This window comes from Diadema setosum, chromosome 22, assembly GCF_964275005.1.
Source record: "Diadema setosum chromosome 22, eeDiaSeto1, whole genome shotgun sequence".
NCBI classification, from domain to species: Eukaryota; Metazoa; Echinodermata; class Echinoidea; order Diadematoida; family Diadematidae; genus Diadema; species Diadema setosum.
Window position 1 is genome coordinate 15,811,975 of NC_092706.1, and position 16,536 is coordinate 15,828,510.

At 36.4% G+C, this 16,536-nt stretch overlaps 1 protein-coding gene across 1 annotated transcript in view; it reads left to right on the forward strand.

Annotated features, from left to right (window-relative positions):
• Window positions 1-2,245: 2,245 nt before the first annotated feature.
• LOC140245095 (vacuolar protein sorting-associated protein 8 homolog) overlaps window positions 2,246-16,536 on the forward strand; it is a 38,996-nt gene continuing 24,705 nt past the window's right edge. Inside the window, exons 1-17 of the mRNA XM_072324692.1 lie at window positions 2,246-2,357; window positions 2,757-2,825; window positions 3,603-3,730; window positions 4,206-4,293; window positions 5,369-5,456; window positions 6,525-6,649; window positions 7,244-7,330; window positions 7,840-7,907; window positions 8,545-8,595; window positions 8,958-9,060; window positions 10,541-10,597; window positions 11,437-11,559; window positions 12,162-12,245; window positions 13,556-13,726; window positions 14,936-15,010; window positions 15,605-15,640; window positions 16,164-16,254. Of these exons, the coding sequence (XP_072180793.1) occupies window positions 2,280-2,357; window positions 2,757-2,825; window positions 3,603-3,730; window positions 4,206-4,293; window positions 5,369-5,456; window positions 6,525-6,649; window positions 7,244-7,330; window positions 7,840-7,907; window positions 8,545-8,595; window positions 8,958-9,060; window positions 10,541-10,597; window positions 11,437-11,559; window positions 12,162-12,245; window positions 13,556-13,726; window positions 14,936-15,010; window positions 15,605-15,640; window positions 16,164-16,254 (1,522 nt within the window). The 5' untranslated portion in view covers window positions 2,246-2,279. The remainder of the gene's footprint in view (window positions 2,358-2,756; window positions 2,826-3,602; window positions 3,731-4,205; window positions 4,294-5,368; window positions 5,457-6,524; window positions 6,650-7,243; window positions 7,331-7,839; window positions 7,908-8,544; window positions 8,596-8,957; window positions 9,061-10,540; window positions 10,598-11,436; window positions 11,560-12,161; window positions 12,246-13,555; window positions 13,727-14,935; window positions 15,011-15,604; window positions 15,641-16,163; window positions 16,255-16,536) is intronic.

Here is a 16,536-nt window from a genome sequence, read left to right on the forward strand (position 1 = left end):
ATGTCTTTGTGCTCGTGCGCTGGCCGTCAATTCAGTGTAGCTCTCCCAGGTTCCTCTCGACCGAGTCACATTCAGTCATCAATGCGAACAGAAAGGGACTATATATGGCAGAACCAAACTTTGCACATTAGGCCAAAAAAAAAATTGGTTTGTTTGCCCTTCGCGACCGACCGAAAATCACGGAAATTTTGGGTCACATTTTTTTTTTTTTTTTTTTTGCTCTTTCAAGTTTATTTTTTTCCACAAATTTCATCTTCTACAAATTTATGAACGGTTTTAAACCCAAAATTATCCATTTTAAGCTAAGAAAGAATGAAAAAAAGTCTAAAAATGTTTGATTTTTTTTTTCATCTCATCGACCCGTCATAATTGTGTTTGGGCCGCGCGGGGCCGCGGGCTACGTTTTATAGCATGCATTGCATGCTAGCTACCTTTTTGGCTCACGTGCGTGCACGCATGTGCACGAAATCCAATCAATGCATGCATATATGCGCTTAGATAGTGTCCTAGCTAGCTACTGGCCGCGGCACAGCGCTCCAGCTCGACTGCCAAGATGGCTACTTTTGCAGCATCCGTTACCAGCTGTCATGGCACCAAAACCGTTTGGAGTTCAGTTGCTAGCATCTCACTGGAAGGTACTTTTTTAGGAGCTGTTTGAAAAATGTAACAAAGATGAACGTTATAAGTGTTTGTCAGTGAGTGTTTCTGCCTCGCGTACCGGGCCCTGGCAAGACGTAAATTTGAATGAATCCCCTGGGAGTTTTGAGTGCATTGACATATGGAAAAAAGGGTACCCTGTATTTAAAAAAACAAAACAAAACAAAACAAAAAAAACGACCTACCGACCCTCTTGGGTTTTGACAATTAAGGGCAAACAAACAATTTTTTTTTTTGGCCTTACCTGTTGTCAACACTTCAACTTCACCTGTAAGTCTTCAAATTGAAGAAATTTTTCGATTTTAAGTTGATATTTATCCGCGATACTACCCCTGTCATGATCCTGAATGCTACAGTCCACAGCCCCATTACGCTACACGTTTGGGGCTGCTGGTCGCAGTTAGGTCGGTCTAAGTGTGGGTATTACTATGGCGTGAATGTATGAGTGTTCCATATCCCATCAGTGCAGACTTGGAAGAATGTAGATTTACATCTGCAACAGTTTGCAAGTGAAATTCTAACATGTGAACCTAATTAACAGCTGAGTTATACACCATTCTTCTAAAGTCAAGAGCAGGGGGCAGCAAAACATTTGTGTGTGTGTGTGTGTGTGTGTTTCGGGGGGGGGGGGGGTACTGAGGGCTGATTGGGGTCAAGGGTCAATCATCCCCCCCCCAAAAAAAAAAACAAACAAACAAACAAACCAAAAAACAAATCCGGTTCCATGGTCCAAGAAGATGTTCTAACTGAGCACTTTCCTGGTGGCAACTGAACTGCTTGGATTTAAAGAGTTCTGTTGGGTTTTGTATAGAAGGATTTTGACTTTGTCTTTGTTACAATTTTAATAGATTTATTCAAAAGTTATGAGATTTCTAAAGAAAATTCATCTAGCTGCTGCTTTAGACAGCACAGATCTACAGACTGAAAAGAATCAAGCACTCAATACCAATTAGCTCACAGCATGCTGTTATGATTGCACTCAGATTTTTTCCCCCCATTTTCTTCATTTCTGTACTATTATTTGCTTCGCACATGTAGATTTAATACCGGTACAACAGTAGGGCCTAATATTTCAAGGGTATAGTATTTCTTGGGGACTTATTAGACAATTTCTTGAGTTATTAGATTCGCCATCAGGAATCCCTTGGATAGAAGAAAAGGTAAGTATTATCACTTTGCAAGAGAGAAAGATGGTGATTTCCCTTCGTGGCTATTATATACATAAAGGCAATATTTTTTACCACTTATTAATTTCACAGATATCAGTTGAGTCACAAAATTTGTGAGAACAAGAACATAGCACATTACAGTATACTGCATTATGCAGATATCTATTTTGGTCGTTTGTAACATGTGTTCACATTGTTTCTTTCACTGCTTCAAATCATTCAAATAATTCTTAGAGAATTTCACTCAAGCTATGGCAGAGTGTCATTGTAAGAGATCTATTCTCACTGAGATATTTAATCATTGCAGCTGACTGCATTATTGATATGAATTTTAATATCAATACATGTATTTAAAGCAGTACAGCTTTCCGTTAGTGCAAGACAGTTAGAGTGAATATATATATTTGTTTCAGGAGAAGGCACGTCTACCACCAGTGTGTCCTGAGCTACACCATGGCAGAGTCTGGGGATGAAGTTGAGGCAGCTGTAGCTGCAACAGACATCCTTGACTACACACTGAATGATGTCAATGTAAGTCAAACTTCAATAGTTTCATCAATTTTCATGGCATGTTAAATCTTTCTGCTCTTTAATAGATCATAGAATAAAACTGGTTATATCTGACAGATGTTGTCATTTTATTAGGAGTTACCTTTCCTTCACTTGATTCTTATGGTAATACCTTGCTGTGTTCAGTATATTTCAAAATTGATATGATATTCAATTAAATTCAAAGAAGTACTAGAATTACATTGCATTCAAAAGTCAGAAGTTATACTGCTGTATCCCACTTTATTTATATTGTTACTATTGTTTCCTATTACTATCATTGTCATCAGTATTGTCTTTAATCAGTGACGCATGCGTAAGTATCTAATGTGTGTGATTATTATCATCTTTTTTTTTTTTATGTGTGTGTGTGTTGCTTAGATTGATGACAGTGAGTTTGATATTCCAGAAGTTGACTCCACACCAAGCCTGGAGAGCATTCTTAATGAGGTATGTACTTCCAGCTATTTTCTATAACATTTTTTGTCTGCATGTTACGTGAAAAATGGCTTGATGATTTCATTGTTCAGTTTTCACGAGGAGAGAAGTTGTAAAACACAGCTGAACGCATGTGATGATGGGATGTACATGTAATTGTATGGGACATTAACAATAACAGTATCTTTCACAATAGCTACTGCATCGAACCTGTCTACAACAACCACATTACCAGTATGTGTTTTCCCTTGAGTTGTTCTAGGCATGTTTAACTGTGCCTGCATTACTTTTACATACTTGCCTCACAACCACCAGATGAATAATGAAAATCACAGTGATGATGATGGTGGTGGTGGTATAGATCATGATAATTTTGATAAGTTATGATTATTGTAATTACATTAATGCAGATGCAAGGCAAACTAGTCATTATTGAGATGTATACTATAATGTGAATCTCCGAATTTATACATGTGTTATAAATTTTGAGAAATATTTGTGATATCAATACTATCCACTGTTACAAGATTAGAGAAGAGACAAAGAATAATTACTGTAGTTGTGCATCTACAACCACAAGTGTCATGCACTTTATTGATGCATTACTGACATAGAATATGTATTTCTGATATAAGGATAAGATATGTTGTATAATCTGATTGACTTTGGTTTATACTATAGCTATTTGTTTTTCAAGCATTGTGCACCGACAAGTGGAGGAAAAATTGATGTCAGCTAAGATGTTAGCAAGCATAGGTGACTTAATTTGAATTCCATTCTTGACAACAGCCTGAAGACTCCTTTGAACCAGATAATCACTCTCTGAGCCTCTTCTCTGTTGGAGCTGAAAACAGCAGTGACAATGTGTCTGTCCACGACATTCCAGTAACTCCTGACAAGTCACCAACTACCCAGCAGTATGTATTTATTCATTTCACTCAAAGGCACTTAACTCTTGAATCCATTTTTAAAATTGAATTATCTTGGACAGTCACATGTTAATACAAAACTTTTATTTTTTTTTTTTCAATTGAACCCATTTTCTAATTTTTGTTAATGAAAGTTTTAGAAAACATTAACATTTTCCTATTTACCTAAATCAAGGACTGGGACATTAATAAGTTCATTGTGAATCTGATTAATCATTCTTCAAACATTCATCGCAGACAAGTACAAGTATGCCAAAGTGTAAAGACAAGAGTAGGAAATGGTGGTTGTAGTGATCTCTTCAAGTGCCAAGAAGGACCGAAATAGATTTGCAAAATGTTTCAAGGTTAATATGAATGTCTGTTTAAGATGTGCATGCATTCCATGTAATGGAGAGCATTCAATTTGAAGTGCCTCTGCCTTTAATCATTTATTCAATTATGAACCTCGCTTATCTTCCTGCAGACGTAAAAACATTCAGTACGAAGAGCATGGGTCCATTCTGAGACATGTCTTGCTGCGTGGGATTGCCTCGCAGGTGTCTTCTGCTGCTGTGAGTCACATTATTGGCAAATATATCTTTTTATTTTGATTTAAGGGGTAGGGGTTGGAAGGACTCTTGGTAAGACTAAAAGGAGGAAGACAGTGCTTTTCACTGGACAGTTTGTTAGCAAAAAAAAAAAAAAAAAATGTGAGTGACAGACTTACATTGATAACTTGGTCTTGAGTTCATATAGAATAAAGCTACAAATCAGAAGACACTGTGCAACTCAAAATGTGGCTGTGTGACACTAGTAACACAGAATAGGAAGTTGGTTACTGTGTGATGTTGAACACTGCCTATCATTTTATACATTTTTAAAGAGAAATTCATAGCATTTGAAGCTTTGCCTAACATACAGATAGTAGCACTTATCTATGTATAACTGTCATACATGGTCACAAACTACCATCTGCTGTGGTGAGCATTCTTCCCCATGACTAATATTATGTTGTGTTTAATCAAGTAAAATTATTTCTTTTTTCCAATTTACAGACTGCTGACATGTCACCAATATTAGTATAAATTTGTGAGGACAGAAAAAAAGTAAATAAAATGTTTTTACGTTTTTAGATTGGTGTTTTGCTGTATAAAAATCCAAGCCATGAAATGTCACAGTTACTTTACTTATTTGTCATTTTAAAAAGTGCATTTGTAGAAGGGTACTGATACATGCTTCTGATTACAGTCATGTTCCACATTTGTACCTGTTAAAGCTGAAAAAAATATTCTTACTTTAGTGTGATACCAAACATCATCATTGGATCAAATTTAGTGAAATTTGTATTATGTACAACAGGACTGACAGTATGCTATTTGAATATGCTAAGCTTAGGAAAAAAAAATTAATTGCATGATTGTGATTCCATGCTGCATTGCTGTTCTAACTTTTGTAGCTTTGTAGGGATTTATGCAGGGCTCTACAAATGAAATGGCACCTCAGAGTCAAGAGTACACAGTATGAATGACAGCACATCTACATCAGAAACAATGATTTGAAATTAATGGCTGTATTTTAGACATTGAAAACAAAAGATGACATAGTTTATGCTCTTCATATCTTTTTTTTTTTTTTTGGTCACCTCAGGACCGTGTGGATGCGGGAAAACCAACAGCCATCGCAATCTCTATACAAATTGCTGTAGGCAGCTCACATGGCCTTATATTGGTGTTTGGTAAGTTTACATAAATGTGAGATCCCAGAGAAAGCAAAAGAAATCATCTCCGGCTCAAATGGTTCTCCTGATTATAGTCTTCAGTCCCTTATCCATGATACAGGACACCTAACTAAGAGATGGTCCTACAGTGTAATTGAAACTAAATAGATTTAACATCTCTTTTGAAAGTTAACATTTTTACAGCTACATTTTTATGATGTAAAGTTACTTTGACCTCGGTTAAGAGAAAATGCCACCATTTATTGCTGAATTAGTCAAATCAGAGAAGTCCATTTGTATTATGATGAGTAACTTTGTGTGTCTTTTGATTGTGATACATTTTATAGGGCACTAAATAACTTCACAAAGAACATGAATTATTAAAGCTTTTAGTATTTAGAAGTATGAATGGATGCATAGTATTTTTCAGTTTTGTCAATATTGAATGTTTATGAGTATTGTAAATCATTGCAGAGACTCCAACTCTCCCGCTTTCGACAGGAGATCTCCCGTTGAAAGCCCATTTTTGCAAAATCTCCTGTTCTCCCACTTGAGATTTGATTTCTTCCGCCCTGGCTCTGTGTCTCCCGCTTGAAATAATTTCTTACTTTTTGTCTTCGTATGTTGAAAAATAAGCCTTAGATAGCACTAGGGAGCATCAAGAACCCTAATTATTAGAGCTTCCAGGGCCCAAGCGGGCCCTGGACCCCGGCCGCAAGGAACTTCTCGCTCGTGATATGCACTTCGCGCACATCAAGTTGGAGTCTCCCGTTTGCTTGGGGTTTCAGGCGGGAGAATCTCCAGATCAGAAGGTGCTTCGGGTTGGAGTCTCTGTCATTGTAGGATGTTAGAACACATTACCCAAGTTTTATTATTTAAAAAAAAAAAAAAATATATATATATATATATATATATAAACATCAGTACCCATAATACCTTTGTCTTGTGAATACTAGTACAGTATGTGTCATGTGTCAGCTTTCATAGCCAGATTTCTGATATTCACAGAACCCATGTGTGTCTGTATAATGGAGATGATATTTGTTAAGAGTGAGGAAGAAACATGTTTGCTTGTCTACCATGTAGACCCCAAACAGGTGTTGAGATGGTGCCTTGGTAGTACAGCAGTTGGGGCTCAGTATGGAGCAGTGTCTGCACTCAGTATCAACAATGACTGTACCAGGCTGCTTGCTGGCTTTGCCAAGGGGCAGGTATGTATACTGCCCTCATCTCTCATTGGTAATACCATAAACCAGTCATTTCATGCCACTGACTGATGTCTGGGATAAAACAGGTGTAATTTCTTATATATTGGTGGCTGGAATAAATGCAGGTGCTATTCATACCATGTCATACGTAGTCGTCTTAATTTATTTCCACGTCTGATTAAAGACTTAATGTAAAGATTCAAAATTCAAGATTCTTATGAATATGCAGTGGCAGCCCATCATGTTTGGTAGTAAGTGAGAGAGATTCAAGTGGAAGCATGATATAGCATTCCTGATTTTCTCCTTGAAGAGTACTGAGGTGTTTGATTGAGATTAAACCAACGAAGGAAACAGTGATATAGAGGACCAGGGAGGTGGAACAGATTCCACCTCCCTGAGAGGACTGTATTAAAGGCTATTTCAAAGCTCAACGGTATTCAGTGAACAGTGAATATGTATTTTAAGACAAAACATGGTTTACAGCTGCATGTGGATGATGCATAATTTTAGATTCTGGTAATAAAACTAAAACCTGTAAAAGACAGTGAAGCAGAATATGATGTAGATTTTTGATGCTACGATGTATCACCCCTTCAGATGACCATGTGGGATCTAACATCAGGCAAGCTGCTAAGAACCATCACTGATGCCCACCCACCTGGCTCCGCTGTTCTTCACATTCAGGTAGGATGCCCTCCTTTGCTCACTGTAAATAAGGTTTATGATGCAGGAAGATGGATTTTTACTGCTGATATCATCTCCTTTCTGTGCTTGTTATATTTTATGCACTGTGCTGATAATTTAATCTAGGATGTATTGTGTCAAAATAAACATTTTCCTAACTAGCTTGAGGGATTTCAATCATCTGTTGAAGTCGGGAAACATCAGTGATGTGTCGGTTTTTATTATTATCACCGTAATTTCTCAACAGGTAGACTGCAGGGTACATGTATTCTCTTGTATATTGACTAGTGCAATGTTTAGTCTTTTTCCTTCCAGTTGATTTGATTATGAGTGCAACTGCTTCCAAGACATTTTGATATGCATCATATTCACACTAGAAGTGAGTGAAAATGGAGATGGTCATTGGTAGGTGATGTTTTGCTATGTTATATGATCAAGGCTCTGTGGACTATATAAGATTGCAAGTTCACAAGGTGATTATTAAAGTGAAATTCATTTTTCTCTGCCAGTTTACAGATGATCCAACCTTGGCGATATGCAGTGATTCTGGAGGTTCTGTCTTCGAGCTCAGCATGAAGTGAGTTTAATGTAAATTATGTCTGCCAGTACCCAAGAGGGGTGTCAATCTACCGTTTCTTTTGTTATTGCCAATTTTTAATCGGCATATTTAGTTCATGGTGCAGTTTGTTTATTTCATGAATGATATATTGAGATTGTGTATTTGTTGTATTATTTCATCTTTTTAATGCCAAGAGACATGCCGAGATTGAACCAAAATTTGATGGAAAGATGTCAGTGCACTTATGCAGGTGCTCAAATAAGACTACAGTATTCTCTCTTTTGAGGCATAAATTAACAGCAGTGTTAGGACTTCATTGTCTCTTGGCCTGGTTCTACATTAGAGCAAGAATGATGTGTATTTCAAAAGACTTTTAAGTATATTAGACCAATTCCATCGATAGGTTTATTTACTTTGGTCTTTCTTACTCTGCCTTACCCTGTAAGGCAGTGTGGTACACGTATATTCACACATATCTATTCCTTCTACAATTAAATGAACTTGATTCAATACATACCAAATTGATAGACGCATTTGCCTTGTCTGCCTTGCAACTTACTGTACTTGGTGTCATGTTTTCACAAATACCTTCCTTCAAAGTGATTGTTGATGATGTCATTCATTTTTTTTTATTTGTTTATTTGTTGTTTTAAAGACGGGTCATGGGAATGCGCACCTGTGAGTCAAGATGTTTATTTTCTGGGAGGTAAGTTCACAATGAAATGATTAAACATTTAAGCACTTTCTGCAGAATTTAATCTTTTTAAATCCCAGTATTTTAAAATCTCTGCCATGACAATGGCCTACAGATTGGCATTATTTTATCTTGACATTTGTTGAGTATCAGAAGTGAAATTTAATTCAAGCTTTTCACATGAATATCTGTATTTTATTACAATATACCATGCAGTGATATCAATACTCAATGAATGTTTGTGTCAGGTCTGTTGTTGACATGGCACACTTAAAACTTGTCTTAGAGTGTTTTTGCACTCCATAGTAAGTGAGGAAACTTGTGAATTGTGGGCCACCTCTGTTGGTATGTAACAGAATGTCTTCATATTTCAGTCGGGGAGAGGTGTGTACTCTGGCTCCCCTGAGGATGGATACCACTGTCACTAGTCACCCACTGAAAGATTTCTCTCTCCTTGCCATGGCAACACTCTCCAAGGTATGGAATGTACAATATCCTTACCATGTCTGCAATGATGTCTTAAATACCATGATATACAACAATGATGTTAAACAACAACATACATGTCAACACAAGTTTTTGAAATCTTGATGTCAATCAGGGGAAACAAAAAGAAACTGTTTTAGTCCATGGACATAATTCAACCATAGATTTTGTTAAATTACCTTTGATGAATTAGGGCAATAGTGGAATTAAATACTATCTTTGTCTTTGACAGATGTCTTCTGTGTTTTACTTTGTTTCATGTTATAGTGTTAGTTGTTAGAATGACATGTATACAAAAAATTCTAACAACTAACACCATAGCATGAAACAAAGTAAAACACAGAAGACATGGTGTTAGTATAACATTGAAAGTAGTTTTGTCTGTGTCCAAATATTACATTGTATCCCAACATTTGCATCTTAGTTTTACTTATAAGTTGTGAGAATACTTTCACAGCCTCTGTAGTTTTCATAAATATATATTCAGCCACTGTGTTTCACTTGGTCAGGTAGATGCAGCTGCTAAGGCCTATTTTTGCTCTAAAATGTTCATTGATTCGGTCAAAGCAACTAAACACTTCATAAGTTAGAACATGCCATACCAAGAGTTGTAGCAATATTGGGAGTGACATTGAAATTCAGTTCAACATGTTTTATATCGTACTTTGCACATATGTCTGTGCTGCAAAAGGTCACCTTTGCCCACAGAGTTTAATGTAGTGTTCATTGTCAGTGTGATTGGGAAAGGGACTGTGTGCATTGGGATTACACCATCTGAGATATCTAATATCTAGACAAGTATTAAAGATGATTAAATCATAAAGACTTTTAGCCATTAGAAATCACCAGTTAAACTTGTCACAAAAGAGTAGATACTCTTAAATGAAAATAGTTTTATTTTGTTTTTGTTTTTTTGTCAATTGGTAACATGAGCCACACAGTAGGATGAGTCTTGGAAGTCACAAGTCATGGTCTGTGATAGATATTCATCACGTATCCGGGCAATTACCCCCAGAGGGCAATTACCCCCCGGCTAAATACTGGTTAGTGGTAAGGTTAGAGTTAAGATTAGGGTTAGGGTTGGGTTTAGTGTTAGGAGTTTGGGTTATGGTTAGGATTAGTTTCAGGATTAGGATTAGGATTAGGGACAGGGGAAGGGTCCGGGGTAATTGCCCAGGGGGTAATTGCCCTAGACCCATTCATCAAAATGGGTGGGTTTTGCATTCTACAGTGATGTTGCACATTTTGCATTTAAAAAAAAAAGAGTTATCTCACAAGACAAAAAAAAAAGAGAAAAACAAAGGATATAAGAAGGATAAAGATGTAATAAATGACTTCATTGCTTATTTCTAAAGTATAAGATGAAAAATGCATATTGGTAACAAACAACATAATGCATTTCTAACGTAGTCAAATTTCCCTGATGATTTAGATCATGCTGATGAAATGTGTTCTGTTCATAATAATGAAGGTATTCATCGTGGGTCTGAGGCCAAGACTAACCGTCATGTTCACCAAGCAGCTCAGGGTAAGTCCCACAAACCTATACCTTACTGTGAAACAAAAAAATTAATTTGTACAGGAAGCCTGGTGTTGGTACAGGTTCCTGGCATTTTGAATCCAGCCCAACATCTGTAGTGACATACTAGGCGCGTTCAGACTGGCAAAAGAGATCGCAAAGTTTCAGTTTCTAGCGGTCATACTGGCATTAGATCGAGAAGTTTGGTGGAATGGGGAGATATCCCTTGTTGGAGTGGGAAGTTTCGCGGGAAGTTTGCAGTCACACTGGCAAAACATCAAGATCTTACAGATTGCGATCTTAAACTTCTCTATCTTTTGCCAGTGTGACTGTGCCTACTGAGTGTTCAATGATACTTTTACTGCAGAATGACATGACATGGGTGACCTCAGTGTATTCACCTTGCCATCGAGAGCAGAAGATAGGAATGACTGAGATTACTTGAAGACAGAGAATGACTAATGTATTTCTTATCACATAATAAATGAAATCTTTGTGTATAATTAGAGCTAAAATGCCAGTTTTCTTATTTGTAAATGTCGGTAAATATGGAAATATTGTTTCCTCTTACTCTCGTGTAAACCAATTATGAGTCATGTATTGTCTAGTCATTTTTCTGAACCAATAAAAAATGTATTGAGTGCGGATCTATTCTTTGAAAAGGATTCTTCACTACCTGAAACAGACATACAAGGATTCAGTGCACTATTTTTCATCTAGTGTCATACCCATTAAATGCATTTCAAACCCAAATACCAATATGAAAGGGGCATAATGTGGTTCCATTTCTCATTTCTAATTATCTCATGCTATGGCTTTAATCAGTGTATGTTGTTGGTTTCTTCCAGGGTGACCCTTCAACTCTGCCCCTTCTTGCCTGGCAGTTTGTCATCATTCAGGTCACAGACACAGCAAAGGTCGTTGACCCCGTGCTGGCTTGTGCCAGAACAAATATCATCAACTTCTATCAGGTACGAATGACAAACTATGAGGCTATTAGTGTGTTCAGTGTTCTGGCAGGTGAAGATCCACATTTTATACACATTAATCAGGGGACTTTGGACTTACCAGTGCGTGATTATATGATGGCATGTGGGCCAAATCAAAGTCTTCCATGTATGAGTGGTTCCAAAGTCTCGTCTAGCAGTTCTAGGGTTTTAGAATGTTCATAGCCAGGAGGCAGTTCTATAATCTAAATTGTTGAAATTTTGTGAAGAATTTAAGGAATTTGGAACAATACCCCTTAAAGTGCCATGGCATACTGTGCTTTAGTTTATCTTAGACAGAGTAGTATTAGATTGGTTGAGATTTTTATTAAAATATGCATAGTTTTCTTTTTTGCCCAGTGGAAGAAGTACATCATTGGAGATAGGTGCAGATTTGAAGAAAAACAAAAAACAAGCCCAAAATACTGGTATTTTACATTATCATTACAATGCCATTATTCAGAACACACCAGAACATGCATTTTGTTAACTGATGTATTGTAGGCTTTGAAACTTCTGGTCTTGTAGCTTCACATGTTTTTTGTTTTATTTTGCGATATCTCCCATTTTGAATGACATCCCTAAAGGTGCTGTACCAAGATGACGGCAGTAAAGTGAAGTTTGCTCCTCTTCAGAGCATCATTTTGTCATACAGTCTTCTCAATGTGCAGGTGAGAAAATTATTTTTGTGACTCAGGGATTTGACTGTATTCTCATGTGAAAGCATTTCATTAGTTACCCCAATCTTGTGTGAATTAAATTGGCTTCCGATGCAATGCTGACTTACATGCAAGATTCTTTTATTAACATTTTCCTGCTTTAAGGTTTTGCTTAGCATACAATGTATCTCCAAGAACTCATCCAGAAATATCAACCAGTTAATAGTAAAACCCTTGTTCCAGGTCCATGTCTAATAGTTTAACTCCTAATCAGCAGAACATTTTAAAGAGCACAAACTTTTGCAGTGACAGCGGCAGGACTGTGGAATTCTGTCTAGAAACCAAACATGCACAAACAGTCAGTTCTTTAGAGGTAGGGAATCCCATTTGCACGCCTTAAATGAAGAGTTGTATAAATACAGTGGTATGTTGAAGAGAGTATCATTTTAGAAACTCCCATAAAGTATTGAAAGTGGAAGGTAACATTTAGTACATTTTTTTGACCGTTAGATTTTGAATGGAATTGTTTTCGGGGCTAACCGTAAATTCCAGTACATTACTAGGCTACCTTTGCAGACCCATGTACTGCATGTGTGTCCATCATGTATATTTTGTGAAGAAAGTTCATCAACACTTACAAACATTTCTATATACATTCTTGCCACACACTCTATATGTTATTACATCAGCTCTTGTACTTTTAGATTTGTGTTTATAGATCACAAATACAGAAGAATACAACAAAAAAGCTTAAGTGTGGCTGACACACAGAACTACTGAGTAGTTGAGTTTTGTGCATTATTCAAATTTTAGATAACTGTTGACTTCCAAATTTGTAAGCAGTGGCCTAAGCAAGTCCCCTGAGGTTCATATGTAATGTTTTGCTGCATTTTTGGAGGTCTGTAAAAGGTATCCCCTACCTTTAAAGAGCAATGCTACAACATATTTCTTTTTATAATGAAACATTCCACCATTCTTTACCTCCCTAGATCTCACTGTATCAATTATGCTTTTCCATCATATATTCTTTTATATCTCTTTTCTTATACTTTTAACCCTGAAACACTTAGAGAATTCTTTCAGAATATGACATGTGCTAGCTATGAATATTTTATATCAGTGGATAAGACAACATTTATACACTTAGGGTTAGTAGGCAAATTTAGGATAGAGGAGTTCAAAGATCTGAAATGAGGGGTTACTGTAGGTGTGCAAAGAAATTAATATAATTTCCATCAACTTTTTGTTTCGTTTGTCCTTTTTATATGTGTGTGTGTTCATATACCATCTGTTGATGTCTATGACTCATGATCTTTTCTCAGTGGATGAATGCAAAAACCCTGGTGACTGTGGATACCACCGAGAGGCTACATGTCATTGATGTCAAGTCTGAAGAGGAACTGGAGGTCATTGACCTCGGTGATGTGGAGCTGGTGTATGGCAGCAGTCACTTCAAGAGTCTTGCTACGGGAGGCAATGTTAGCAAAGCCTTGGTGAGGATAGAGTTGCTTGATTTATAGGAGTCTTAAGTTGTCGCTTAACAACAAGGTCTCATTCTATTCGATTCACAGGGGCGCATGAATGGAATTTAATTTCTTCTGATCTTAAATCCAGTACTACACTTACTCGTTTCAGAACCCTATTCAAACGTATTACATTTAAAAAACTATCATCCTTGACTGAGTAGACTTCAACAGCTGTACTTTTTCTTCTTTCTTTATCTTCGTTTCTTTACCCTCTTACCAATCTCGTGCATTGCATTTTTTACTGAGTGTATGCTTGCGTATGTCTATGTGTATATTGTAACGTAATTCTGTTTTTTCTAATTTTCTACTTATGACAGAAATTTCGATATATGCTTAATTGCATTTTTGTTATTGATTGTTTGATTGCTGCAAAGGGGCCCCATAACAAGCACTACTTGCTTACAAGGGGTCCCGGCCTTTGAATGTTATGTCTTTTATAATGTGCACTTTTTTATGTTGTATCATACAGTTGCCGAATAAATTGAAATTGAGTCTGATATCAAATGGCCTATCAGTTAACTATGTTTTGTGAGAAGGCCTTTGTAGGAGAAAGTGAGTTACTCCATCAAGGTGGTAATATAGATTTCCAGATTGGAGATACATTTGTACTGGTTTTGGTCTTAAGGTAAATGTTGTGTAAAAAGTGGGCTTGCATGTCAACTGACAATATTTCTATATACCTGAGAAAAATTGAAAAAGATCTATGGTTTTTCTTTTAACAAAGTGCAATCAGTATTGTATCAGTATGAATTGAATAATTTGAAGGAATCATGAAACAGCGTAGAAGTGATTGATACTTCAGAGTTAGAAAAGAGTTTCATATCTTTCTATTCATTGTGATTGGAAACAGTCTAATATCTTATGATTCAATGAGATGCTGCTCACTATCCATTGAAGCCAAGCTTAATCTTCCTTTCTTTTGGTACACTCAATTTCTAGTTTCAAGTTCTCTTTGACATGGTGCACTCTTGCAATTTGCTGTACTTTATACTGAAAACAAGCTTTGATTTACATCAAAGAAACTAATACCTCTGATGTACTCCTGAATATTGCCGTCTCCAGGCTCTCTCCGAGTCACTGCCAGCTTGTTTTCTGACACATCATGAAATGGAACCTATTTTCTATATATGTATTGTTTCTGATAAGCTATTAATCGCTCATTGCTTTTCTGTACAGGCACTGGCTGGAGAAAGAGCTTGTTACCAGTCTATAGCAACCAACAAGGGCCAACTTATTATTCTGGGGACCAAGGTAAGTGCATGATTGTCTTCTCTCTTTTCCCAAATCTTAGAAGATGATGAGTATCGTCACTTTACTTATCAACATATACATGTATGTTTACATCAGGCTTATGTGTAAAATCAGTCAAATAAGTCTTTATTTGTTTCTCAGTGCAGACTCATATACCAGGTTATATACCCATATTAGTGCTTTGATTTACATATAAGACTTTTTGTGATAGATAACTTCTTATGGTGTATTGGAGTGCATTTGCGGGGTGAGAAGTCAACGGGTAAGGGTTACTGGATGGACAAGACCTAATGTCTAAAATAACATTATGACATGGTTTTTCAACTAATATGTAAATGAAATGATACTCCATCTAAGTGTTTACAGTGTGAGTTTACTCTGTGTGTCTAGAACTGATATAACTTAGAATTCTCATTGTGTTAGCTGAAATGTCAGAGTGAGGGAGGCTTATCATAAACAATACTATTTGGTTACAGTGCTGGTTTCTATCTTCTGCAGTACTGATGAATTGTTTAATCTTTTTTTTTCAGTCTCTTCATTTTACAATGCTTTTCTCTGATTTCAAGATCTCATACTTTTTTATTCTTCTTTCAGTCCATCCACGTAATGAACATCAGATCATGGAATCAGGTAAGAAGGCATTATTCAAGAACATTTGAGTCTTTTTGCCACATTGGGTGTGTTTTCGGCAAAAGTGAGAAATGTTCAGGCCAAGGTTATTAGCTGTGTCATGAACTGTCTTTTTACTCTTAAATAAATTTGCTGGTGTGGCTCCTTTGAATTTTCCATAGATATGCAACTCATAACAGGGCAAGTTTTAAGAGACATAAGGTACATAACTATGTGTATCTTTTTTTTTTTTTTTTCATATCGTGGGTTTTAGATCATCAGGGGAAAAAAATGGATTAGTGTACTTTTTGAAGTGTCTAAATGAATTTGAATTTATAAGTTTTCTGGATTAGCACATGCTTAGATATCAACTTGAGAGGAAACAAACATTTCCTTTCTGAGTACCACTATTTAACTTCTTTGATTCTTCCTTCTCAAAGCTGAATGAATTTAGATGAAATAAACAATATGCAGAAATTCCTTCAAGAATTTAAATCTTATACTGCTTTCTGCACTTGTGTTTATATTCTGCTTGAATGTTCAGCGCCTGGATGTTCTCTTGAAGAGTGGCAAATACAAGGAGTGCCTCAAATTAGCAAGCTCATTCTACACAGGAAAGGCCAAGGCTGTCTTAGGTAAGGAGTATATATTTTTTAATGTTTTTTTTTTTTTGGAATTTCTCAAGTTGCATGCCATTTGCAAATTGTAGAACACGCAAAAACATTAACTCTGATCACAATATGAATGCAACTTGTACACATACATTTCTCTGTCCGTTAGTGTACTCTTCATTTGCAAATTTTAACCTCATGCAAAATTGTCGGGAAGTCCTGATTTGCGAAAAATTAGACTCGCTGAATATATAACTTATGCAGTAATTACATTCTAAATGCCAGTGAATTTTTAAGTATTATCTG